Consider the following 22,877-nt stretch of genomic DNA (forward strand, 5'->3'; position numbering starts at 1 on the left):
GATAGAAGCCAAAGGGTGGATATTGACCCAGTCCATCTGAACCTTGCTGCTTGCATCTTTTTTAACTGGCATTTAATTGGATATTTGTCTTCTCATTTCACGGCCTTCTCACTTTTATTTTGTTTTGGGTTGTTTTCATACTTGCTGTCATAACACTTCGAACGGTGTTAAATTGCATATTCATCTCCAAAGGTTAACATAGCAAATTGAAATCTTCATAGATTAAATTGATCGAAGTTGCTAAATTAAATTTGTACTTGTTTTTTAACCCCCTTTTTACTGTGGTCTGCTGAAACTTGATCACTGGAACGCTAAGTGATGGCATGAATGAACAATAAAGAAATGTGAATCATCCAAATACGAGACAATAAATGTGTTATTTCTCTTGAGTGTGAATAATTGGATTGCTCAAATGACCCAAAGCTGTTTTTATTATCTTGTGATGGAAGTTGGGAATTCGTTTTGATATGCCTTGTCGCTGCATTTTGCTGCTACCATGTGGCTATCAGACGTTAATACAGTTACAAAAAACAAAAAAACAAAAATGACTGTCGAGTAATTTGAAATTTATTCTCACGCTGCAGCCTCAGTTAATCAACAGGAAAACAGCGACAATGATATTCACACTTAAATGCTACAAAAACAACAACCCAGTAGTCAGTCAAGTGCAAATGAAAAGGCAGCTGATAACTCTTTTTTTTTTTTACTGACATATCTTCTTTTGACCAGTACCAACCCATATTTAAATTTATATCACATTTCCAGGAAGATAAGAAACGCCCAACTTACCAAGGCAAAGACTAGACGGGGTGGTGAGCTGTAAATAAAAAAAAAACAAAGATACTTGATGGACACAGAAACCTCTCATCAAAGTGTCCGGCCATACAAAGTATATAAAAACTCGTTTACATAATAATAATAAGACAATGCAGCTTCAGTAGTATTTTGGTCCTTGGATTCACACAGTCAAGACTAGAAAAGAAGCACACAGAAAGTCCAAAATTGTTCCTGGTGAAGCAAACAGTTGACCATCCAGCATTTGGAAGAAGAAAAAAAATAAAATAATCAATGCAAGCTAGTTAAGGCTTGCATGGGAGGATTTGAACTGAAGCAGAATCATAGCTGTCAATGGACTCCATCCCCGAGAGATCCTTTGGCTTCCCAAATCTTCACTGTGCGATCACTGCGAGCAAAATAAACAAAAAGTATTTAGAAGTGACAGACAGAAAGACGTTTGTAACATGACTTACTCGGAGGCGGTGAACAGATGACTGCTGTTGGTAGCCAGGCCGTTAATGGGGCTGTCATGCCCTTGAATGTCACCTAGGGGCGCTAGTGAGTCGACGTGCCACAGCCGAAGAAGCCCGCCTCTGCATCCGCTGAGCAACGCCAAAGTACCGGGAACCACGCCCAAAGCGCTAACCCAATCCGTCTGGGAACTGACTGACCTCTAGAAGAAAGACCCGAGACTCCATTTGGAATTTTCAACTCTGTTTAACAAAATAATTTGGTGGGCGTTTCAATCTTACCTGCAACAACCGCCTACTGGCTAAGTCCCATTTTTTGATGTAGTGGTCTTTGGAGCTGCTGTAGAGAAAGTCCCCGTGCAAGACCAGAGACTCCACGCTCTCCTGATGAGCGGGGTCCAACGTGTGGCAGGATCCGATACTCCCCTGAGCCCCTTCTGTCACCTCGAACATCTGGCAAGCATCAATTTGTCATTTACTTAATTCGAACATCGTCGTGACATCGTTTTGTGTGCGTCTCCTACTTTAATGTGATGGTCCTTCGAGCCGGTGAGCACCAGGTCTTGTCCGTGACCTAATTTATCGATCGTCAGACACGTGATGGTTCCTAAATGGCCGGTGAGCTTCCCGGTGGAGGCAAACCTAGATCACAGATGAAAGTCAACTATTAGCATCAGTGTGTTTCCATTCAAGTCAAATTTGACCCGTTTTAATATTTGACTTTTACCCTTTTAACACCAATGACATGAATTTCCGTCTTTTTTTTTATGGGAAAAGGCGTAGTATAGTATTTTATGAAGTTTGTAAAATTGTTACACTGGTAAATCACTGATGTTCATTCATTTACCGTAATTTTCAGACTATAAACCGCACTGGACTATAGTGCGAAATTTACAGTAATGAGAGATTTGTGTTTTAAAAAAAAAAAACATGTTAAACTTACTTGCGGAGATCCCACATGCGCACCGCATTCCCGGCAGCAGCATACAAGAAGGAACCAGCGGGATTGATGCCGATCTGGTTGATCTGACTTTCACCCGGAGGAATGGAGAAACTCCGGGTTGAAGAACAGGTGTCGCCCGTCGCAACTTGACCCGAAGCCCTAAAGCAAGCGAGATTATTATTATTATGACGAATATCTTCGACAACAACGGCCATAACAGAACGTGTACTTACGTAAGCGTGCGTATACATTTTGCACAATCTCTTATATCCCACACTTTGATGTACGCATTGGAAACGGTAAAGACCAGGCTGGAAGTGTACCTGCAATATCAAAACAGACTGTAGTCCTTCAAATAAATGGAAATAAAATACATATTTAATGACATCGATTGATACCTGACTGAGACGACGCTGCTAGGATGATCCGCTAATGACATGATCTCTTGACCCGTCACCAAATTCCACACCTTACACGTTCGATCTGAGAGAAAATGGGCAATCAGGGAGGATGGTGTACTTTAATTAAAAAATAATAATAATATTTACCTTTGGATCCTGTAAAGAGGAGATCTTCGGTGACGTCCACACTGAGGACCGGTTTGGTGTGTCCCTCGGCAACGTGCACACATTGAAGTTTGGCTGCCCGGCTGGTCTTGGGCGGTTCTATGGGGCTGATTACGCCTCTGGAATGAAAGACAAAAAAAAATGTGCCATTTAAAATAGATACATTATGATTTCTTTGATTAAATAAAATAAATAAATAAATAAATTGCCTACTTCCAGTGGCTAATTTAATTTAATTCCAGTTGGCAGAAATTATTTCAAAATGTAATTTTTTACTTTTTCCACTACTACGATATCAAACAAAAGTAAATAAAGAAGGGTACCTATGGCTGTCAAATACAGAAGAGTCATCCAATCTGAAAAATAAAACCAAATAAATCAAATCAAATCAAATAAAGTGTTGTGATTGCCTATGTAAGCCACAAGGGGGTGACAAAGTACGACTTCTTACGCTCGCGTTTTAGCATTCTCTGATGTAGCCGTTGCAGTTTCTTGCATTTTCCTGCGGGTAAGAGGAGAGCGCTCAAGCTGATGCCTCTCAGCGCTGCTTATCGGTGACCTCGATCGGAAGCTATCGGAAATCAAAAGTGTGTCGAGTCATCTGACGGGCCCGTTTGAAAGGAGCTTTGTGTTAAAGCTTACACGCCGGCCGAGCGAGCCGAGATGGAAGACGGGGATTCGCGGCCCGGATCCGCCAGGCCGTCCCCGTGCTCGGCGAGAGGAAGCAAAGGACCCGAGAAGTCGCCAATGGGCGAGTCGAAGGGCGAATCTCCCGTGGTGGCGTAGAGAAGCTCCATCTGGGTGGCGGTCCTCCTCCGAGCCTGCGGCAATTTGACACCAATTATTACATAACAAAATATGAGTGACATTTGGCGTAATCATGTCGCTGTGCGCCACCTTATTTCTCGGACGGGAGTCGCCGCAAAACTTCATCAGATCTGACGGCAGTGCGCTGAAACAATATCAGGCTTCGATCAGTAGCTTGATTTCAATTATTTGAATGTCCCCGATATTACCTTCCGTCTGCAGCCGGGCTGGGGTTGGACTCATCGCTGCTGCTTTCGTCTCCATTCTCTACAAATCGGAAAAAAAACATTTCTTTACTGGATTTCTTACAGTGGAATAAATATGCAGGTCCAAAGCACAGAAGGGTAAAAAAGGAGATAAAGGTCACACAAAGGGAAACAACTATTAAGAAGTTGAAGATACTGTAACAAGGGTCACGATTAATTGCACTTGAAGATTTCTCCCAGCTCATTTGCATATTGGAAATCTTGAAGTGTCCAGTTCTCAAAACACTATTACTCACCTGGTGACAGGTAACCTAACTCTTGAGTTCACACACAAAAAAAGACAAAAAGAAATCAAATCGAAACCCGAATAAAAAGCAAAAGAGTGAAATTATACAGTCACAGCTCAAAGTGAAGCTTCAAATTTGCTTCATGAACCAGTTGCTGTATTTTTGGATTCCTCTAGATGGCACTGGTGGTTTAAATGAAGGGCTTTAAGAAAACAAGTGTACAGTGAGGCGTCAAAAACACAGCAACTGGTTCATGAAGCTTCGTTAAAAGTCAAAAGGCGTGCTAACCTTGGAGGGCGCTCCCCAGCAGTGCGTCTAGCTCGGGGTTGATCTCGGCTTTCTCCTTCAGCATGTGGAACAGCAGCTGGTTCTGCGTGGCGCTGTTGATCTCCGTCTGCTTCAGCCGGCCCTCCATCACCTTCAGCTGAGAGTCCTTCTGAGCCGCTTGCAGGCCCTGCGAGGAACACAATTTTGGTCTGATGCTCCACGAACATAACAGGAAGTCCGTTTTACCTTATTGATGGCCATAGTCATGAAATGGTCCAAAAGGAAACGAGCCTCTGATAGATTACACGAGCTGACCACCGCCGTTACGTCCACGGTGTCGCCTTCTTCCTACGACCCAAAAACAATCGAGCATGTATGTTTGTTTACAAATAGTGAGATGTTGCTGTATTCACCTTGGCCTCCTCCATCTGCATGATGTTGGCCTGACAGTCTGCGATGCTGTCGTTGATGTAGTCGATGTTAGCGCTCAAAGACTCCAGCTCTTCGTTCAAGGGAGTCAGCGAACGCTCGGCGTCCGGGGCCGCCTCCGCCGCCATCTTGGTTTTCTTCCTGGACACTCGCTCCCGACGCTTGGTTAGCTCCTCCCTTTGCTTGAGTGGTACCGGGAGTTTAAATATCAAGGATACTTGGATTGATTTGTTTGAAATATCTGACCTTCATGAGTCGATTCATATCTGTTTCCATGTTGGAGATGGTCATTCGCTGCATGATGATGTCACTGACCCGCCGCTCTAATGATTGCCATTTGGCCCTGGCGTTCCGGCTCAGGTATCTGCTTCCTGTCCGTATTGGCGAACTCCTGAAGCCAAAGAGTTTTTTTCTTTCCCGATTTTTGAGGTGTTATGCGAACAAAATAGAGTCGAGTTTCCACACCTGGCACCGTTGGACGTTCCCGAGGAGTATGGCCTTCCCGGGGTTTCGGGTAAGGTGACTTTCCTGCTCGGCTTGCCCGACACCGGCCTCACCTGTCGCCTCAGAGCAGTCACCTGCAGTTCAGAAAAAGCCTTTCCAATTCTCAGTTCCAATGACGAGCAAAACTCAAATAATGTTCTTACCTCTTCGTTCTTCCTACGAAGAATTAACTCCTGCTGTCTCTTCTGTGCCTCAAGCTGTTTTACTTGATGCTGTCACGCAAAATGAACAATTCAGAGATTTCGTGAAAATGTGAATCCACATGCAAGTAGCTCCCCCTACAGGATGATGTCTGCCATTGCATCGATTTGAATGACAATCTCGGGTTAGCATTTAAATGATTCACTAATTGGGCACCTCAGATCTTCGTTGGTCTTTCTTCAGCGATGCAATCTCCCTGTTCCTCTTGCACTCTGTGGCTCTGTTACGCTCCTGTTGCTCCTTCATCTGACGCATTAGTGCCACCTAGTGGACAAACGTATATTTCGACCAGCTTCTGCTGCATTAACTATTCCAACAACAAAAAAAGAGCAAACCTTCGTCTTCTTCATCTCTGTGACATCCAGCTGCAGTTTCCTGAGCTGCTTCTCGTACTGCGACTGGTTCTTGAGGAGACGCGCGTGCTCCTTCTGAGCCGACTGGAGCTTCTGCAGCTCTTTGTTCATGGAGCTCAGCTTCCTCTCGTACTCGGCCTTGATCCTCTTGGCCTTCTCTTCGGTGCAGGACTCCACTGATCCTGGATGGTGCAATCAAAAATGAATTTAAAAAAATGTATCCAAATATATTAGGAATGTGCATTTCTGTTGGTAATTTTTTTCTCTCACCCATGTTGTGTAGCACTTTGTCCCTCTCCTGCTGCGTGTCTCGAATTTTATTCTGCAGCATGACCAGCTTGTGCTCGTACTGCTGCTTGAGCGTATGAAGGCGCCGCTGGCTGTTCTCCAGCTCGTCGATCAGCTTCTGCTTGATGGCGATCTCGCACGTGATGTTGGCCAAGTCGGCCTGGACGTCCTCTACAAAATTCGTCAGATCACGCCTTGGTCTTATTTGTCTTTTTTTTTTTTTTTTACCTTTGTCATCCAGTTCCTCCGGGCCGGACTCCTCGGACGTCTCCTCCCCGGCTGTGTCCGAGTCGTCTTCGTCGCCGTCCTCGACTTCCTCGTGGTCACTTCCATCCTTGTCACGTACGACCAAAATGCAGGACTCACACTTTGGAGTCGAAACAACATAAATATTTTTGAACGTACCACTTCTGCTTCATTGCCGCCTCGTTCCTGATCATTGTCCGGCGTTTCTTCTTTAATAACGCTGGAGGAGGAATAGTTTTGAGTTAACTGGTGCTTGATTGTTTTGACACAAAAGGAAGGGTACATGCAAGTCAATCAGGAGCGGATCACATATCATCACTTTTTGTTGATGTTCGTTCGGTGTGACAATCACTAATTTCACAGCGTTGCCACATAGTAAAAGTGATGAAAAAGGGATTAGACAGAGGATTTCCCTTCCGGGAGTGCAAAACCACCTGTGGGAAAAGTCGGAGATTAGCAGTCATTTGATAGTGAAAAGAGGAAAATCCACTGAAATCCTTCATTTCAATTACTTGGCTTTTTTTTAAATTGAAAACTGTCTTTGTAATAGTCATAAAGGTATTCAAATGTATTTATTTCATAAATTTATTCTGCATAAATGTATTTTGCAAAAAAAAAAAAATTATTTCAATTTACCCTTTATTAAAGAAATATTTAAATTCATTTATTTATTAGAAATTATTTATTTATTTATTCCAATTTATTAACTTAAAATCAGAGCCTGTAATTGAAAGGAGGTTCAGGTATTTGTCCCCCCGATTCCCTGGATGGGAAGGAGCGAACCTGACGTCCTGTTGGCGATCGTCCTGCTGGGACTGCCTCAGTCTTCGGGGGGGGGGGGGGGGGGGATGAGGATGGGGGGGCAGACAAGTTTAAGTGAGGGAAGTTTGCAACAGACCAAGAGAGGAAGAGAAAGTGAGAAGCAGTTGCAAATATATAGATATGAAAAACAAATGATTTGCTCGTAAGATGCTCATGGACCTATTTCCCTCGCCAGATGACCTGTTGCTATGGTAACACACATCTACCTCTTTTTCTTCTTCTTCTCCTTCTTCTTGAGCTTCTCCAGGTCTTTCTTGGCCATCTCAATGACGTCGTTGGCTTCTTTCTCGAGGGCCGGGGAGAAGGAGGCGGGGCCGGCGTACAGCGACGAGCGAGTGGAGGCGCGCGACAAGCTCTTCCGCAGGTTCTCGTTGAGGGCCTCGCTCTCCAGAAGTTTGGCCCTGTCGGCGAGGAGAAGAAGTGATTCTTCGCATGGCAAAATTGTGATTCGCCCATGTGGTTGGCGTGTACCTGAGCTCCTCGATTTCCTTGATGTAGTTGTGGATCATGTTGCCGATTTCCTCGTTGCCTTCACCTTAAAGCGGAAGTCTCATTTCAAATGGAGAAATGCAGTGGGCTAAGTTTGACGATTTATATTTTCTAATTTTCACCTGCTTTGGCCAGCGCCTGATTGGCTCCATCACTGAGGATTTGCGTGAGTCTGGTTCGTTGGGCGTCGATGGTCTCCTGCATGGCCTTCACCCTCACCCTCAAATTATTATTGTCCGTCTGGAGCATGGCGTTCTCGTGGACCAAGTCGTTGATGCCCTCCATGCCATCTTCGCCGATCATTCGCTTACCCTGAACGAAACGGATGACGGTAAACGCTATCCGCTCATTTCTTCCATAACCAGGACGTGCCTCACCGTTTTGTACTCCATCAGCTCCATCTGGAGCCGGGCCATCTCCGTCCTCAAGGCGCTGATCTGCTGACTAGCGCGATCCTGGTTCACCATCACCTTATTTTTGATGTTCCGTGCCCGGTTGGCGTATTTCAGAGTGTTTAAGGTCTCCATGAAGTCGCGGTCGGACGGGCTGATGCAAGCGATCATCACCGTTTGACTGAAGGAGGTGAAAATGATAACCATGGATCGGACTTTGTGGAAACGGAGCTCTGAAAATGGCGGTTGCTCGCAAACCTGTTCCCGCCGAGTGAATCTTGCAGCAGGCGGGTGAGTTTGGAGTCTCGGTAAGGCACGTGAGTGGAGCGCTTACTTCTGTCGCCGAGTGCGCTGATCACGTTGCCCAGGGCAAGCTGAGGCAGCAAAAAAAAAAAAAAAAAGAATGGAGTCATTTGAAGAAAACATTTATTAAAAGATAGGACATTTTTGCTCACATTGTAGAAAAAAACTACAAATAAAAAATGAGACAAAAATACATTTTTTATAATTTATAAAAAAAAATGTTTTGGGGTTTTTTGGGGTAATTTTTTTTATAATTTATAAATACATTTAAAAAAATCACAATCAATACACAAACTCATTTTGCCAATTACTCTTAATCAATTGTCTGAAGACGCTTTTTCTAACCAGTCCACAGTTGATGGAGATGCCTTCTTTGGCCCGGTCACCAGTGGCTCCGGTTCTTTTGAGCCTCTCGGAACCGGCCAGGTCTACAAAGTGGAACTTGGCCGACAGCGTCTCGAACTCGTCGATGTCCGAGTTGCTCGCCTGACGGTTGTCAGCCGTGTTATCCTGGAAGTCAAAGTTCACGTGAATCGCTGAGCTAACCCGGCAAAGTGAAGTTCTGCGCTTACGTTATCGGGTGAGCACATTCGAACTTGGCACAGGTGGATGGTGAAGATGGCGTGGGAGCGTGAACTCTGCACGTTCATCTGAGTGCTGGCCGTGGTTCTGGACAAGGCGCCCAGCTTCAGACACTGGATCATCTATATATTTCACAATCATTATTAACCTAAAATTTTCAATTCCAATGCTGCGTCTCACCAACCTCGGCCGCGGAGTTGACGCTGCGCGTGGTGACGCCGACCGTGTAGATGCCGCCGTTGGCGTCCTCGTGGATGCGCACGCTCGACTTCTGCCTCCTGGCCTCCACGTCCCGCGTAGCGTCAAACAGGTCTACCACCTCCTCGTTGTATAGCTACAACATCAATTTAAACATTGGTCCAAGGTGCAGGCATATATTCTTTATCCTCTGCAATTTTGATATTGCTGCTGTCAACTCAGCAGTTATACTGCCCCCTGGTGGCTGAGACTCACACACTAGAAGGAATCGCACAATGAAACCGTGATATTTTCTGTTTATTTTCCATGTACCTCCAGAAACTGAGCGTTAATCTTGAACTCGGGAACGGGCTTTCCCTGCTCGGTGGCAGCCTGCCTCCGTTCCTCCATGCCCCGGAACAGGTGATTGACGGCCCTGGGAATGATACCCAGCTCGTCCTCGCCGATGTTGACGTCGAAGCCGGTTCCCATGGTGTACGTCTTCCCCGAACCGGTCTTTGGGGAGAACAAAGGTATGCTTTACTCCCTACTTGTCTTGCCACAATGCCCTGACTCCGCCCCTTGTGGTCATGGACAGGGCACTCGCTTTGACCAGGATGAAAATCCCTTGAATCTTAATCCATGCCATGTTTTAAATTACAAAAAAAAGCGCACAATATTTCTCCTTTAAATAAATAAAAGCAGTCAGTTAGTGGCTGGGAAAGACGACAACGGGGAGGATGGGGTGGTCATCATGGTGATTTCAATGGAATGTAACAAGAGGGGTACTCCCTGCTGGATCCCCTGAAAGAAGTGTGTGCGTCACCTGTGTGCACGGATCATTTGTCTTGTGCGTGTGAAAGACTACCAGACGGGAATTCCGGAAGAATAAAAGGCGAGCAGAGGGTAAGCAAAAAATTCTTTTGAGGCACTTTCTCATTTGCCTCCCCTACCTGTCCATATGCAAATACGGTCGCGTTGTAACCCTCGAAGCAACCCTCGATGAGACTCTCGGTGCAGTGGCCGTAGATGGCGTCCTGCTGGGTGTCCATGTCGAAGACAAAGTCGTACGTGAAGGCCTTGTCCTTGCCCAGGACCACCTGGGGCTCCCCGGGCATCACGTAAGTACAAATGTGGCAGCCTTCGATCTTCTCTCGGGCCAGCTGAGGACGAATCCTGTTGGGGGAAGACAAATCTAATGAGATGTTGACCTACTTTTTACAATCACTGTTTTTCTAGTAACACAGAAATATAAAATACATTTATATGTATACATACTGTATATAAAAGAGTGGTCTCGTTAGAGAGGAACCAACGAGTCACATCCAGTTGGACTTCATTCTTTCTTTCAAAGGCCACAAAAACCTGAATAGAAGACTATACGCTCACAGTACACTCGCTATTCACACGAGAGTAAACAGAAACCGCCCTGGATTTCATTAAGAATCTCAGTTTGTTCCTTCTTAAATAAATGACATCATTTCCTGCTGGGAAAAGTCTCAGGCTCTCACAACTGAAGCCACCAAATGAGAAAATAATGATGAATATTATGGCGGCATTCCAATATGTGTTTGTGTGCATATTTGTTTGCGTTGAGGCCACAAGGGGGCAGGTTAACACAGATATACGGTCAATTTTTATTTGTGTGTGGAAATAATATCTTGATTATGGTTCAACCCAAAACATTTTTTTTTTCTCTGCAGGCTGAACGAGGGTTTGCCCTTCAAGCGCTAACCGTCCGTCTCGGACACACACACAGACTCCTTGTCCGATGTTTTTCCTCGGAAATCCAACACTGCTGCACCCTTAACGCTCACTCTGGCCCTCGCGTGCACTGTGAGACAAGTCACATACTAAATGGAAAAAAACAAAAAACTGTAAAAGTCATCTGACAGATTCACTCAAGTGGAAGAAAAAAAAAACTTAAAGCCTCATGAGGAGAGGATTAAAGGGATACTTTTACTTCCCACTGTGAATTCCTGAGGAGTGAACTCAATTTGACTGCACTCGATTAGGGCTGAACGATTTCGAAAAATAAACTGCACATTTTAATTACAATTTTTTTTTTCAACACACACACACACTGGCTTTGACTACCTCCCCCCAACAATCCATGAAAGTTTCAAGGCTCACAGGCTCATTATTACGATTACAATGACAGCCTCAGAAACAGGACACTTCTCGCCCTCACATGAAAGCCCGGCGGACAAAAAAAAAAGCCACCTAAACTCTCCAAATGACGATGCTGGTAAACCAGAGAAACAACGATGACATCATACTTCTGGAAATAAGTGCTGATCAATCGCAGAGGTGAAGTCACACAATTGGAGGTCGTCACTTTGCAGCACCGGAATTACGGACAAAAAAATAATAATTTGTCCGTAAGATTGTGAAATGTGGAGGACACGACACTATTTGAAGTGCTGTCCGCAGGGCTCAGTGTCCTTTTGTACATGATGAGACACACCGGTGCATAAAAAAACATTTTGCCTGTAGGTCCACCACAATGTTGCTGTTATGTAATAAGAGCAAGCAAATATAAGGGGCTCTTTCACCGGCAGGTGGAAGGATGAAAAGAGGAGAAAAAGAGGATTTGGTGATTACCCAAAAATAAAATTGCTCATTATTAATACCCACTTGAGTGAATTATTGCCAAAAGATGAAAGGAAGGAAGTATTATGCTGAGTCAGCATTGTCATTGTTATCTGTATCCTTGACATGTCTTTGTATCAAAAGGTCATTGGACAGGAAGTAGATTTTTTTTTTTTTGTAAATTATGATGATTATTGTGATCTGCACCATCACGTGACAGCAGCTGGCAGATGGTGAGCAGCCTGCTTCGCTTCAGTTCGCTTGGGTTGCTTCATAAAAATTCATTAGGGACACACACACACACACACAGGCAGGCAAAAGGTGCTTAACCTTTAACCTGGAATTGACAATAGAAAATATGTAGCAAGCTAGCTCTTTATATATAGATATATCGGTGCTATTATTTGTTAGCACGTCTATGGCATTTTCCCACGTTGCATTACTCTTGCAGAAATAAGATACGTTCTGAATGTTACAAAAGAAGACATTTGACGCAGCACCGGCACAGGATCAATTATTAAAAGAATGGCGACGGGCAACTTTTTGACTGGATTCTGGACGGATTGTTAAATTTCTTCTTTTTCATATGGAGGTGAGCAAACATAGTTATGTAACCAGCACGACGATACATTTCCTCAATTTGTATTTTGTTGTCGTTGAAGGCCTTTGCAGGTTGAAGCAGGTGCTGACTGGCAACACACCTAACTAAACTATTAAGCTAGGGAGAGGCACTATTAGGTCACCATGGATATTTAGTTGTATGTTCAAAGAAGCCACTTGATGTCCCAGCATAAATCAATTGACTTTTAAAATATTAATCTTATTTTTTTAAACCACAATTTCTTTTTTTGCAAGAGTGTTTATTTTATTATTATTTTTTTTTTTACAAACCGAAACTTGACCTCATCACACCTTTAGGTACACTAGGTTGAATGAAGCAGGGTCACATGACTCCTCAACATGGCTGCCAATGCTTTCATTGATACTATTGGTAACAATCGGACAGCAGGCTTGCTTGTGTGAGTGCCAGCTGATTTGTGTTGTTACTGTTTTGAAAGCAACCTGCAAACACGCCTTATAGCCCGAAGGCACGTCTGCGTGCAGAAATCAGTGCAACTTATGCAAATATTACATTTCAGGCATTGTTGTATATGGTTGCATTGTTGCATTGTTTGGTTTTGTGTTTTTTTTTTTGCAGGTGGGTCCAAGAAGCATCCTTACCTTAGTGCGACACGCACCGAGCTCTCATCCGCCCCGCCGCTCATTGTGCCCCGAGGAAGAGTCCACTAGAGTCCGGTTAAAAATAGCCCCCTTTCCCCTTTATCCTCTTAGAAGAAGAGGGAGCGCCGTCTTCCCCCACCTTCTCCTCCCTCCTCGCGTGTCCGTGGAGCTTCCATTTGTCATTTACTGTGCAAAAAATCAATCAATCCAAGTCTTATATTTGAAGAGTTTTTAAAGATCATGGAAAGGATGGTCTTCCATTGTCATCTGAACCTGCATGCGTCCTCGCCGGGTTCTGCGAGATCAGCGTGGAAGAGATCCACCAGACGGCGTGCGAGTGGGAGGGATGGAGGGAGGAGGATGGACAGGGAGTGAGGGGAGCGACACTGTGACGTCAGAATCTCCTCCTCCTTTGTTGGCTCCACAGTGGCGTTTCCCTTAATTCAATTTTTCATTCTACCTTTATCCTTAATCTTTATCGTCTACAAGGTAAAAAAAAATGTAAGTCATACTGTGTTACCATGAACGTAATCATTACGTATCATCATGATGTATTTTTTTAGATACAATGGCCATCAAAAAATATAACAAAAGAAAATTATTCCATGTCTTTAAAGTGTGATCAATCTAAACAATCAACTTGTCGACCAGGAATTTTCCGTATGTATTTTTATTTTGACCAAATGAAAGCACTGTTAAAAAAAAAAAAAAGAGCGAGCTCTTAGCTGCATAAACCGTTATTTGTAGGGAAATGTCGCCGTCTTGCGGACAAACTACACTATTGCACCCAAACAGCACATTTGTACGGGGATCGCCACTGAAGAACTAATTCATGGCCTTAGAATACTTTCTTGCTCATCTACATCAATCTTAAAATGTAATACAATGTGCGAGATGAGAAGTTTTTCAGCAAATTGTTTTATTAACAAGAAAATACATCTTTGCTCTTGTTTAAGATGAAAATACGTCAACTCCAATGCATGCACAAGAGTAGGATGCCCAGTCCCAAATTATGTAACACGCTACATGCACGGTTAGTACAGACAAATGTAATAATTCGTAATTTGAACAGAATACATTGAATTTGCAATTTACAAAAAAAAAGGATGACTTATGTGCCCACTTTTTTTCTGAAGGGATAAAGAGCGACCATGCAATAAAACATCACCTCCTTACAAGTAGAGGCATGACTAAATAAAGTTAGACTTTTGTGTTAATTTTACAGGCACTACTAATTAGATTAGCAGTACTAAAAACATTCTTTATCCTCAATTGATTCAGTCAGCGTCCAGACTGTGTCAAGCGCGCCCTCTGTTGGCAGTCTGGCATAGAACGTGTGAATCTTGTTGCCACGACAACCCACGACCTTGTGTGAAGCTTTATCAAATGAGTGGAGTATAGAGCCGCTAAAAATATTATGAATAAGAAGACACCCTCATAAAGTCGCATAGTGGCATCAGAAGCTCACAGTGGCATTAAAACGCCAATAAAAGTCACATTGTGTGGGAAAAACTAAACTAGCAGCGGCCCAAATCCTGAGCAGCGTTTACAATTCTTGCTCAAATAAAAACTAAATTCAGGATGAGACTGATTGTCCGTCATAACCAGCAATCTGGAATATCTAACATGTTTTTTTTTTTTTGGGGGCCCAGCAGCTTTCTGGGAAATGCAAATTCCTGGAGCAAAAGTCAACTCGAACGCAGCCCCGGGTCAGATTGGAGTTTGAAACAAGGGCGGGGTGACTTTAGTTCTCAAGGGGTCACATTTGAGTTGATAAGGTTTACACACACACAAAAAAAAACCATTTTGGTGCAAAAGTAGGAATTTCCCTTCACGCCTCATTACAACCAGCTTCCACCACAGAAAGAATATTGGATTCTTTAACTGGTGGTCACATGACACGCATGCGAATGAGCTGCCCGCTCAGCAGGAGAAGGGGGCCTCTTTCGTGCATTGTGTTTGTTAGGTAAACCAAAAAGGCCCCTTCGTGCAGGGGGTCAGACTCCGCTCCGATGACAGATTGTTGTTGTCGTCAAATGTATCGGACTTGAAAAAAAAACCAAGTAAAGTGCTATGTTTAAAAAGAAATGATCAATTTGTGAAATGAAATGTCACTCTTACGTTCAGCTGTGCTCTTGCCTAAAGCAGTGGTTCTCAAAAACGGAATTCAACCCTGGGTCCGTAAAATTGCAATAAAATTTGCGTCATTTAAAAAAAAAAAAAAAACGCATAGCCATACATATGGGGAGCCGATAAAACAAAAAGAATGAAACGATGACTCCTCCCTATTTTAGCTAATTAAAATTCATGATCTGACATCCTTGCCCAAGTAAAATGATTATTTTAGGTGTATTCAATGACAGTCATTGTTTTGTTGTGCTCAGGCCAAAGCAAGGTTGAATAGAAAATATTGCTTTTACTGCCACCTTGTGGCGACGACCTTGAAGTGAGGGCAGGAGTGTCCCAAAAAAAAAATGGCCTTGTCTTGTTTTGAAAAAAAGTGCATGTGTTAATACATTTTTCTTCCTTCTATAAACATTTGACTAACTGGCATTAATATTAGAAGGTGGCAAAAGGGTCTACGGCTATTTTTGATCTAAAAACGACTTTGTTCGCGTTTAAAACGGAGTGGCCGAAAGAGCGGCGACGGTCAAACCCAAAGCCGCTCCAGTGCGTCACTCGCGGTCGGCTCTGAGGACCGAGTCGTCTCCCAGGATCTTGCAGAGCTCGTGCAGGCGCTGCTGCATCTCGGGGATGCCGGCCAGCTGGCTCTCCAGCCGCTGCTTCTCCTCGGTGAGCGAGAGGCGAGTGGCCGTGTCCAGCTGCTCGAAGCGCCAGCCGCCCTCGCCGTCGAACTGCAGCAGGTGCGTGTGGTACTTCCTGCCAGGGTAGGAGGGAGACGTAAACGGATGGACGGACGTGCCAGAAGGAAAGACGGCGGAGTGTTTACCAGAGCGAGGGTCTGTGCGTGATGGACAGCAGGGAGATGCCGGCGTCTTTGGCCGCCTGGAAAATTTTACCCTCCACGTCGATGCTGACGGCGCTGGTGCACTCGTCCAGCAGGGCGTATTTCGGTCTGACGCAAACGCGTAACATTTATTTGACGAGTCATCATTACAAAATCTGTGTGTGTGTGTGTTTAGGATGTCCTTACTTATGGTAAAACATGCGAGCCATGCCCATCCTTTGCTTCTCACCTCCGGACAGCACGTCCTTCCAATCCAGCTCGGCATCCCAGCCTGGACACCGACCGACCGACACATTTTTTTTTTGTTTTGCGCTTCTTAACGTTGCCTAACCGATCAAGGAATTACTCCGGCGGCACTAAGCGGCCACAATCGGCCTCTTTGTTCGGGGGATTGGGCAAGGTTTTGAATTACCTCCTTCCCTGGTGACGATGTGGTTGAGGTTGACGATATCCAAGATGGCCTCCAGGTCTTTATCGCGCAGGCCTCTGGCCGCCATGTCCTCCGCCGAATCGGGATAGATCACCTGGTCTCGTAGAGAGCCCATAGACATGTAGGGCCTGGAGACAAATATTTAATTGGTCCAAAAATATATATTTTTTTCTCCCCCTTCAAAGCTGGCTGCAGTGGGTTAACGACGACTAATCTCTCACTATCGGAAAGTCTTTGTCTTTTATTCACTTCCCATGGGCATAAAAGAAAAAAAAAAAACATACAAGATCAAACAGAAGGTAGCTTTACACAACGCGCGAACGCAATTTAGCCGCTGACAACCTTTACGCTCAAAGTAGTTCAATATTTATTTGAAAGCTCCTGTTACAATGGATTCGATTACACAAGGATTCACCACTGGGGTGGGTCAAACAATGACGATAAGAGGAAGTGTGTGTCTGTGTGTGTGTGTGTACCTCTGTGGGATGTAGAACATGTGCTGCGGGGAAGGTTTGTGGAGGCGCCCGCCGTAGACGGGCCACAAACCGCTGAGGATGCGGAAGAGGGAGCTTTTACCGCAGCCGTTAGGGCCCGTGATCAAGAGATGCATGCCCTCATCCACCTGGAAAGCAAAACATTTTAATTTTCCCATTAAAAAAATTCTAATTAGGTATCCCACCTTAACGTTGAGACTGGACACGACGACGTCCCCGTTGGGTGTTATAATCGGGACGTTTTCGCACACGATGCCGTTTTCCACGTCGATCACTTCGCCTGACATTGAGAAGAGGCACGGTCAAGAGTTGAAATCACGGCCGTCGCGATGGAGCGTGTTACCTTTAATCTCCAGCGGCCCGTCGATGTGCATCCCCGGTTTGCTTTTCTTGTCTTCTCCGCCGGCGGCGGTCAGCGACGAGCGCTTGTAGACGCCCTTTTGGACGTCCTCGAACACCACAAACATGTTGTGGACCCTCGCCGTGTAGCCCGCCAGCTCTGTGACCTGTCCCACAAATAAATATTAGTCTGACCCGCAGCTCGTAAAGTTCAAATTCATGGAGGTTGGGTTTCGGTAATGGAAATCCTGTCAATCAAAAATAATAATAAATAACAATTTCAGGTGTTGATTTTGGTGGTCGGTGAGCGTCCGTCACCTCTTTGTAGGAGGACATGATTCGCTCAATGGCGTCGGCTCCTGAGGCCAGAAGGTTCCGGGCGGTGGTGAACGCCTCCGTCCTTTCGCTCACCATCCGATGCGGGTGGCCGTCAGCTGTTTCTAGAAAAATCCAACAGGTCTGTGAAGACACTGGAGTGAACATCTTGACCGACGTGATTTATTTCTTTGCCCTCACCGCTGTCGGCGTAACCAGTGGCGGTGATGATGGGCACGGCCACCATGACGAGGCCGCTGGCGCTCCACACGTACTTCATGAGGAACTGCTCGATCATGATGTACCACAGGCGCTTGGAGAGGATCAGGTTCATCTGTTGGGCTAGCGCGCCGTAGCACTTCTGGAGCTGGCGCATCTCCACCTGTCGCCGAGGAGAAATCAATCACAAACTTGATTCCATCACCGTAGGGCCGGCCGTATTATCGGACTTACGCTGTGTCCCCGATAGAAGGCGATTTCTTCGGCGTTGGCGATGATTCGAGAGTGCACGTAGCGCAAGTAACCCTTCCGGTGCGCCTCCTCGGCCACCAGCTTCCCGAATTTAGGCGAGCAAGCTCGGAGGACCTTAGCGGTGGCGAAGACGACCAAGCCGGCCAGCAGCGTGGGCCCGCTGGCATTGGCGTCACGGGACCGAGCCGTCCGGATGAGCGTGTAGGAGGTGAGGATCACGTCTAGGATTGGCTTGGTGAGGTTGGAGTAGAGATGGGCCACCGACTGAGAGAACATCATCACGTCCTCCGTGAGGGACTGGTCCGGGTTGGCCAGCCTCCCGTCCATGTTGCTGACTCTGTAGTAGGTCTGGTCCGTGAAGTAGGTCCGGTAGGCGTGGTTCACCAAGCGGGTGCGGAAGGCCAAGGCCAGCTTGCATTCCAAGAAGCGGATGACGCTGTTGACGAAGGTGGCGGGGATAGCGATGAGGAGCCATTTGATGAGCTGGATCATGAAGCTCCTCGGTTGCTTCTCCACAATGGTCTTCACTATCTTGCCGTCCAAGCTGGCCACATAGATGGACAGGAAGGTCCTGGAGATCAAAGCCACAGAGTGCAAGGAAAGCAAAGCGAGCTCCTTGGACAGCAATTTGGGGAAAAGGATTTTGGCAAGTTCCAGGATCTGCTTGAAGAATTCCGCGTTGACCCCAGGGGACGCCTTTGATGCATAGGCAGCGTCTTTACTGGGTTTGAACGAACACGCAGATCCGTTTCCAACTCGTCTGTCGGCTTGATTTTTGCAGAGCTGCCGACAGATGACCGGGTAGAGCGTTTTGATGCCGTAGGCAGCAGCCGCAAGAAATACGGCTCGCTTGGCTACAGCCGTGCGGTCCCATTTCACTTTGGACGTCGCATTAAGGATGTTGGACATTTTTAAGATGTTAGTCGGCTTTTATGGCGGTCCCCCAAACGCCCATCACCTTAAATCTACTCACAACGTCGACGAGAGAAGAGAGACCGACCTCCGACGGCCGCGGTGAAGCGAAAAAGTAAATAAAAAGACGGTCCAAAGACGAACCGCTACATCCTGCTCTTTAGCTTACCCCGGCATGTAGGCGAAATGTTACACTTCCGGGTTTACTTTTCGAAATAAAGCACTATTCGCAAAAATGAGTATATAGGCTTTTATTTTACAAAGCAACTCTGGGTGGCCTGTGATGGTTTCCGCCTCTTGTGATTGGATGCGGTAAAATACGTCGGTCTCCGTTTTATAGTGTTTATATAAACTAATATTTCATAATATTGCAAAATACGCATTCAAGTTACATTCATATATTATCAGAAGTTTTTATGAAGGATTCTGAACTCGTGCAAGTGTCCCGTACACTACAGTTAGTAGAAATTGACTTAGCAGAGACGTTATTTTGATATTGTTTTTTTGCTGACTTTTTTTTTTTTTTTTTTGAAAATGAACTGGGTAGGCGGGTCGAGGTAGGTTAATTAATCTTTAATTAAAACTATAATAACTTGTCGTGCTAAGCATACCTGTCCAAATTCCACACAGGAACCGGCTTATAATGAAAAATGATACAAGAAAGCAGCGGGTAAGACAATCAATTTAACATCCTGTCCCATTTTCATCTTAGTTTTACATTATGTGATTTTGTCTCTCCTTTTTAGGAATTCTTTGAAAAGAGAAGAATGCAAAATAAATTGAAAAACCTGGAAGTTGCTACACCTTCCTCTAAAGTCAGCTCCATCGCCAGTATGGACCTTGTGACACTGTTTGTGGTCAATCAGATAGCTACAAAGAAAGAGCTTAAAGGTAAAAGGCATTTAGTAATCCATTTTTTTGTGACATATCAACTCATCTTAGTACTGTGTACTGGTCTACTATACTATGATGTCTTTCAGATCCTGCCCCAGTATCAGTTTTGAGCTCCAAAGGAGGCGGGAAGAAACGAAATGTCAACAACCCCTTGGTGCTCCCCATGAGCCCCGGTTCTCCATCCCAATTGATTTTAGTTGAGAGCCAACCTCAATGCAGGTATAAAAAAAAAAATGGGATGATGAAGTTGTTTTTATCAAAGGCCACAGCAAAGCACTCGGGCAAAGGTTAACAATACGTAAAGCACATACTGTAAATATGCAATCTGAAGTTAGACACCTTTGCCCTGCATTATTTATATCCCCAAACAGACTGCTAAAAATGATGTAATCAGATGATCAGAATCAAATACTGCCCAGTCATGCTGTAAACCTTGACCGCTACTCTATTGTTGTTGTTTTAGAGTTCAAGATTACCCCACAAAACAGATTATCCCACAAAGCTTCAAGATTCGGCAAGTAAGTAGCAAAGCCGTATTATTACATAAGGGGAAAAACAGGCACATTTTCAAGGAAAACCACAATTTTAAAGATGCCCCAAAATTGCCATACTAATAGTACAACAAAGAAACCAAAATAATCCAGAGAGGATATTTTTTTAGTAGTGTTTTTGGGCTCAGTCATAGCTAATATAAAAATACTGTTTTGGCTCCATCTTGTGGCTGAAGAATATATTGAAGTAAGCTTTGGCGCCATCTTGTGGTATTAACATGACATATCATTGATTGTTGAGTAAAAGAACTTACCTAAAACATTTTTTTTTCTATTTTAAGCCGTCACCAGTTGCAGAGTGCTCTTTCTCAGACAACATAGCAGCCGAAAACCTGTCTTCCATAGAGGAACCCTTCAACCCCTTCTCATCCTCGTCCTCAGGTGTGTATCTTCAGCAGTTTAAAAAAAAAAATAGAGAATGACACATTGGATTTGTCTCTGCAGGCAGAATATTTCCACAGGAGGAGCACAACCATCCCCTTCCCGGCTGGTCTCATACACCTTGGGAGACATCGACTCTGGATCAGAATACGGTAGCTTCAATAGAAGATCACAAATGAGATATGAATCACGATTTATTGTCATTTCAGCCGTTCTGTGTGCCCGCAATGCTGGGAGAAGACATCGTCTGGTCTTCCAACCCGGCCACGCCATCAGGAGCTTTCTTTGGAACCCCAAAGTAACAATTTGACCACTTAAGGCCCATCTGAAGCGAGAGAAACTGATTTTTTTTTTTTTTTGATGGCTACAGGTCATCCACTCATCACCCGAGATCCAAAGACACTTTCCTTAGCCATTTGTCTCAAATGGAGCCCCCCACCCTGGACTTCACGCTAAACCCGACATGGAGCCAGCAGCCATTTGAAACGGACGTCTTTAAAAGTGATACAAATAACGAATATCAAACTGATGGTAAAAATCCCCAAATTATTTTGTTTTGCAAAGATATCTTAATAATCCTCCTTAACCCTTTAGCTTTTCATTTTGGGAGTGAAACAACAAATATAAATCTCAAGGATGAAACTTCAATCCAAACTTCAACCCCACAGTAAGTACTTTAATCCAATAACGTGAATATTTACATCTAACACATGTTCTGTCCAGAACTGTCCCTGAGCCACAGCCAAACGACATTGGAGCGCAGGTAAGCGAAGCAATACTACCACCTAGCGGTGAACCATAATAACAAGATCAGATTACTCACTTTAAAGTGGTACCATGATTTACACGTGTGCTCCAAATGACGTTTTTTTTTTTTTTTATTCAAAAGTGCCAGCAGTGAACTTCGCACCATCCGACCACATTCAATTCGCTTTTTTCTATTTTTAGCACAGGGATGTATCAGCATAAAGTCAAGGTACCACTGTAATGAATCTCATGTCTAATTCCTTCACAGCTTCCCAATTGCAGTTTTAACTTCAGTAAGTCCACCACCCTCCTATTCAACACATTCCTCCCTTCATCCATTATGCAAAAGCGCTTAAGTTTGTTCTCCCTCCCTGCAAGCATGCCCGGAATACCTAATGAACGGTCGGGGGTATTCGCCAACTTCCTCTTGCAACAGAGGTTACCTGAGTTCAGCCTCCAGTGATGTCAGTCACCAACCCGCTACGGTTTGCTCGAGCAATAACCGACATATTGTGAGCCCGGTCCAGCAAATTTTCAAATGAAATTCTTGCTATTCATTAGAGTGAAGAATGCCGTCATCCTGTGGGATTTCCTCAAAGACGAGTGCCAGCAAGAAGCCCGGAGATATGTGCATGCAACAAAGCACCCGGTGAAAAAAGAGACGGAGAAACTCAAACCGTCCACGAGTCCACTTCCGAGAAATTCGACGTTGCCATTCAGTGCAGTTTGCTCTCAGAGCAGTCTGTTGTGTCACTACAGCGAGAAGCCACAAGGGGACACCCTGGCTTCACAGAATCTGCTTTCGAGCGAGAAGCAAAGACTTACATGAGGCCGACCCTGTGGAGGAAGAAGAAATCCAACATTTTAGGAAATCCGAACACAAGTCGTCAAAGTAGCTGTAGAATGAGTTCACAAATGCCTCTTCAGGACATGTTGGGTAAAATCAGACCATTAAGTAAAATTAAAATACTCTACCACTAAATATGTCATTCTTCTCAATAGGCATGCAGCAGAGGCCCTGGAAAAAGACCCCACCGGATGAAGCAAGGCCGGAGGCCACCACCACGAGGGCGGAGGGGGAAGCACTCCAGGAAATAGCCGACATTTTGCTCCTGCTCAAGCGGAGACAGGAGGAGTAATGAAGATAAGGGCAAAAAAAAACAAAAACGTACCTGTTCTTTGCATGCTGTTCTAATTAAACGTTTTGTGTTAACCTCCCGTCGCCATAGCAACAGAGAAATAAAACTCCAAAAGCATTCCCGATTCACCGCTTTATTTCTTCCGCCTCAGACGCACAGACGCAAAAGATATGTTTTCTCTCGTAATAGAATAGAAACTCTAGCAAAACATTTTACAACTCAGACAATTAAATATACTATACATCGCTCTATCCGTCTCGAAAAGTGTAGTCACGTGAAACACTGCAAGATATACGACAAGCGTGTGGACAACT

General features: G+C 44.7%; 3 protein-coding genes across 6 annotated transcripts; 1 reads left to right on the forward strand and 2 right to left on the reverse strand.

Annotated features, from left to right (window-relative positions):
• Positions 1-422: 422 nt before the first annotated feature.
• Positions 423-13,265, reverse strand: LOC147040292 (kinesin-like protein KIF21A). Of its 2 annotated transcripts, XM_085902489.1 has the most exons (36): positions 12,923-13,265; positions 10,063-10,285; positions 9,443-9,625; positions 9,117-9,266; positions 8,923-9,054; positions 8,696-8,860; positions 8,306-8,421; positions 8,033-8,228; positions 7,778-7,967; positions 7,638-7,701; positions 7,373-7,567; positions 7,128-7,169; positions 6,504-6,564; positions 6,327-6,432; positions 6,081-6,269; positions 5,793-5,992; positions 5,614-5,721; positions 5,400-5,468; positions 5,218-5,330; positions 4,999-5,143; positions 4,737-4,934; positions 4,570-4,671; positions 4,345-4,510; positions 3,773-3,830; positions 3,654-3,708; positions 3,399-3,577; positions 3,208-3,327; positions 3,080-3,112; positions 2,739-2,875; positions 2,589-2,673; positions 2,424-2,513; positions 2,191-2,349; positions 1,772-1,889; positions 1,530-1,700; positions 1,251-1,450; positions 423-1,183 (listed from the first exon to the last, which is right to left on the reverse strand). In XM_085902489.1, exons 1-36 carry the CDS (start codon positions 12,964-12,966, stop codon positions 1,126-1,128), a joined length of 4,620 nt encoding a protein of 1,539 aa, XP_085758615.1. In that variant the 5' UTR covers positions 12,967-13,265; the 3' UTR covers positions 423-1,125. The 2 variants fall into 2 exon arrangements, with proteins under 2 accessions (XP_085758615.1, XP_085758616.1); XM_085902490.1 differs by lacking the exon at positions 7,128-7,169.
• Positions 13,266-13,824: 559 nt separating this feature from the next.
• Positions 13,825-19,490, reverse strand: LOC147040293 (ATP-binding cassette sub-family D member 2-like). 2 transcript variants are annotated; one of them, XM_085902436.1, is made up of 10 exons: positions 17,922-19,490; positions 17,670-17,850; positions 17,472-17,587; positions 17,158-17,320; positions 17,000-17,094; positions 16,797-16,942; positions 16,303-16,448; positions 16,077-16,161; positions 15,873-15,998; positions 13,825-15,802 (listed from the first exon to the last, which is right to left on the reverse strand). In XM_085902436.1, exons 1-10 carry the CDS (start codon positions 18,846-18,848, stop codon positions 15,598-15,600), a joined length of 2,190 nt encoding a protein of 729 aa, XP_085758562.1. In that variant the 5' UTR covers positions 18,849-19,490; the 3' UTR covers positions 13,825-15,597. The 2 variants fall into 2 exon arrangements, with proteins under 2 accessions (XP_085758562.1, XP_085758561.1); XM_085902435.1 differs by having other exon boundaries at positions 17,472-17,593; positions 17,922-19,488.
• redic1 (regulator of DNA class I crossover intermediates 1) lies at positions 18,701-22,674 on the forward strand. Of its 2 annotated transcripts, none has more exons than XM_085902440.1 (15): positions 18,701-18,966; positions 19,482-19,521; positions 19,598-19,742; positions 19,832-19,964; positions 20,209-20,263; positions 20,578-20,677; positions 20,741-20,829; positions 20,887-20,975; positions 21,048-21,208; positions 21,272-21,344; positions 21,401-21,440; positions 21,693-21,717; positions 21,803-21,909; positions 21,986-22,361; positions 22,427-22,674. In XM_085902440.1, the coding sequence occupies exons 1-15, from the start codon at positions 18,872-18,874 to the stop codon at positions 22,561-22,563; spliced, it is 1,665 nt and encodes a 554-aa protein (XP_085758566.1). In that variant the 5' UTR covers positions 18,701-18,871; the 3' UTR covers positions 22,564-22,674. The 2 variants fall into 2 exon arrangements, with proteins under 2 accessions (XP_085758566.1, XP_085758567.1); XM_085902441.1 differs by having other exon boundaries at positions 21,986-22,356; positions 22,427-22,671.
• Positions 22,675-22,877: the final 203 nt, after the last annotated feature.

The sequence above is a fragment of the Syngnathus leptorhynchus genome, chromosome 21 (genome assembly GCF_054491065.1).
Source record: "Syngnathus leptorhynchus isolate UIUO chromosome 21, UIUO_Slep, whole genome shotgun sequence".
Lineage (NCBI taxonomy): Eukaryota > Metazoa > Chordata > Actinopteri > Syngnathiformes > Syngnathidae > Syngnathus > Syngnathus leptorhynchus.

What these genes read in the sequence shown, in the direction of transcription:
- LOC147040293 (XM_085902435.1), bottom strand. Translation starts at nt 18,848, where the DNA reads ATGTCCAACATCCTTAATGCGACGTCCAAAGTGAAATGGGACCGCACG. An exon ending in TCATGTCCTCCTACAAAGAG is followed by an intron (nt 17,321 to 17,471) that starts GTGACGGACGCT and finishes TTTGTGGGACAG; the next exon opens with GTCACAGAGCTGGCGGGCTA. An exon ending in GCTCGCATGTTTTACCATAA is followed by an intron (nt 15,999 to 16,076) that starts GTAAGGACATCC and finishes CGTTTGCGTCAG; the next exon opens with ACCGAAATACGCCCTGCTGG.
- redic1 (XM_085902440.1), top strand. Translation starts at nt 18,872, where the DNA reads ATGGCGGTCCCCCAAACGCCCATCACCTTAAATCTACTCACAACGTCG. An exon ending in GGCCGCGGTGAAGCGAAAAA is followed by an intron (nt 18,967 to 19,481) that starts GTAAATAAAAAG and finishes AATTCCACACAG; the next exon opens with GAACCGGCTTATAATGAAAA. An exon ending in TAACGAATATCAAACTGATG is followed by an intron (nt 21,209 to 21,271) that starts GTAAAAATCCCC and finishes TTAACCCTTTAG; the next exon opens with CTTTTCATTTTGGGAGTGAA.
- LOC147040292 (XM_085902489.1), bottom strand. Translation starts at nt 12,966, where the DNA reads ATGAGCGGCGGGGCGGATGAGAGCTCGGTGCGTGTCGCACTAAG. An exon ending in TCGGTGCGTGTCGCACTAAG is followed by an intron (nt 10,286 to 12,922) that starts GTAAGGATGCTT and finishes TTCCCCCAACAG; the next exon opens with GATTCGTCCTCAGCTGGCCC. An exon ending in AAGGAAATCGAGGAGCTCAG is followed by an intron (nt 7,568 to 7,637) that starts GTACACGCCAAC and finishes CCTCGCCGACAG; the next exon opens with GGCCAAACTTCTGGAGAGCG.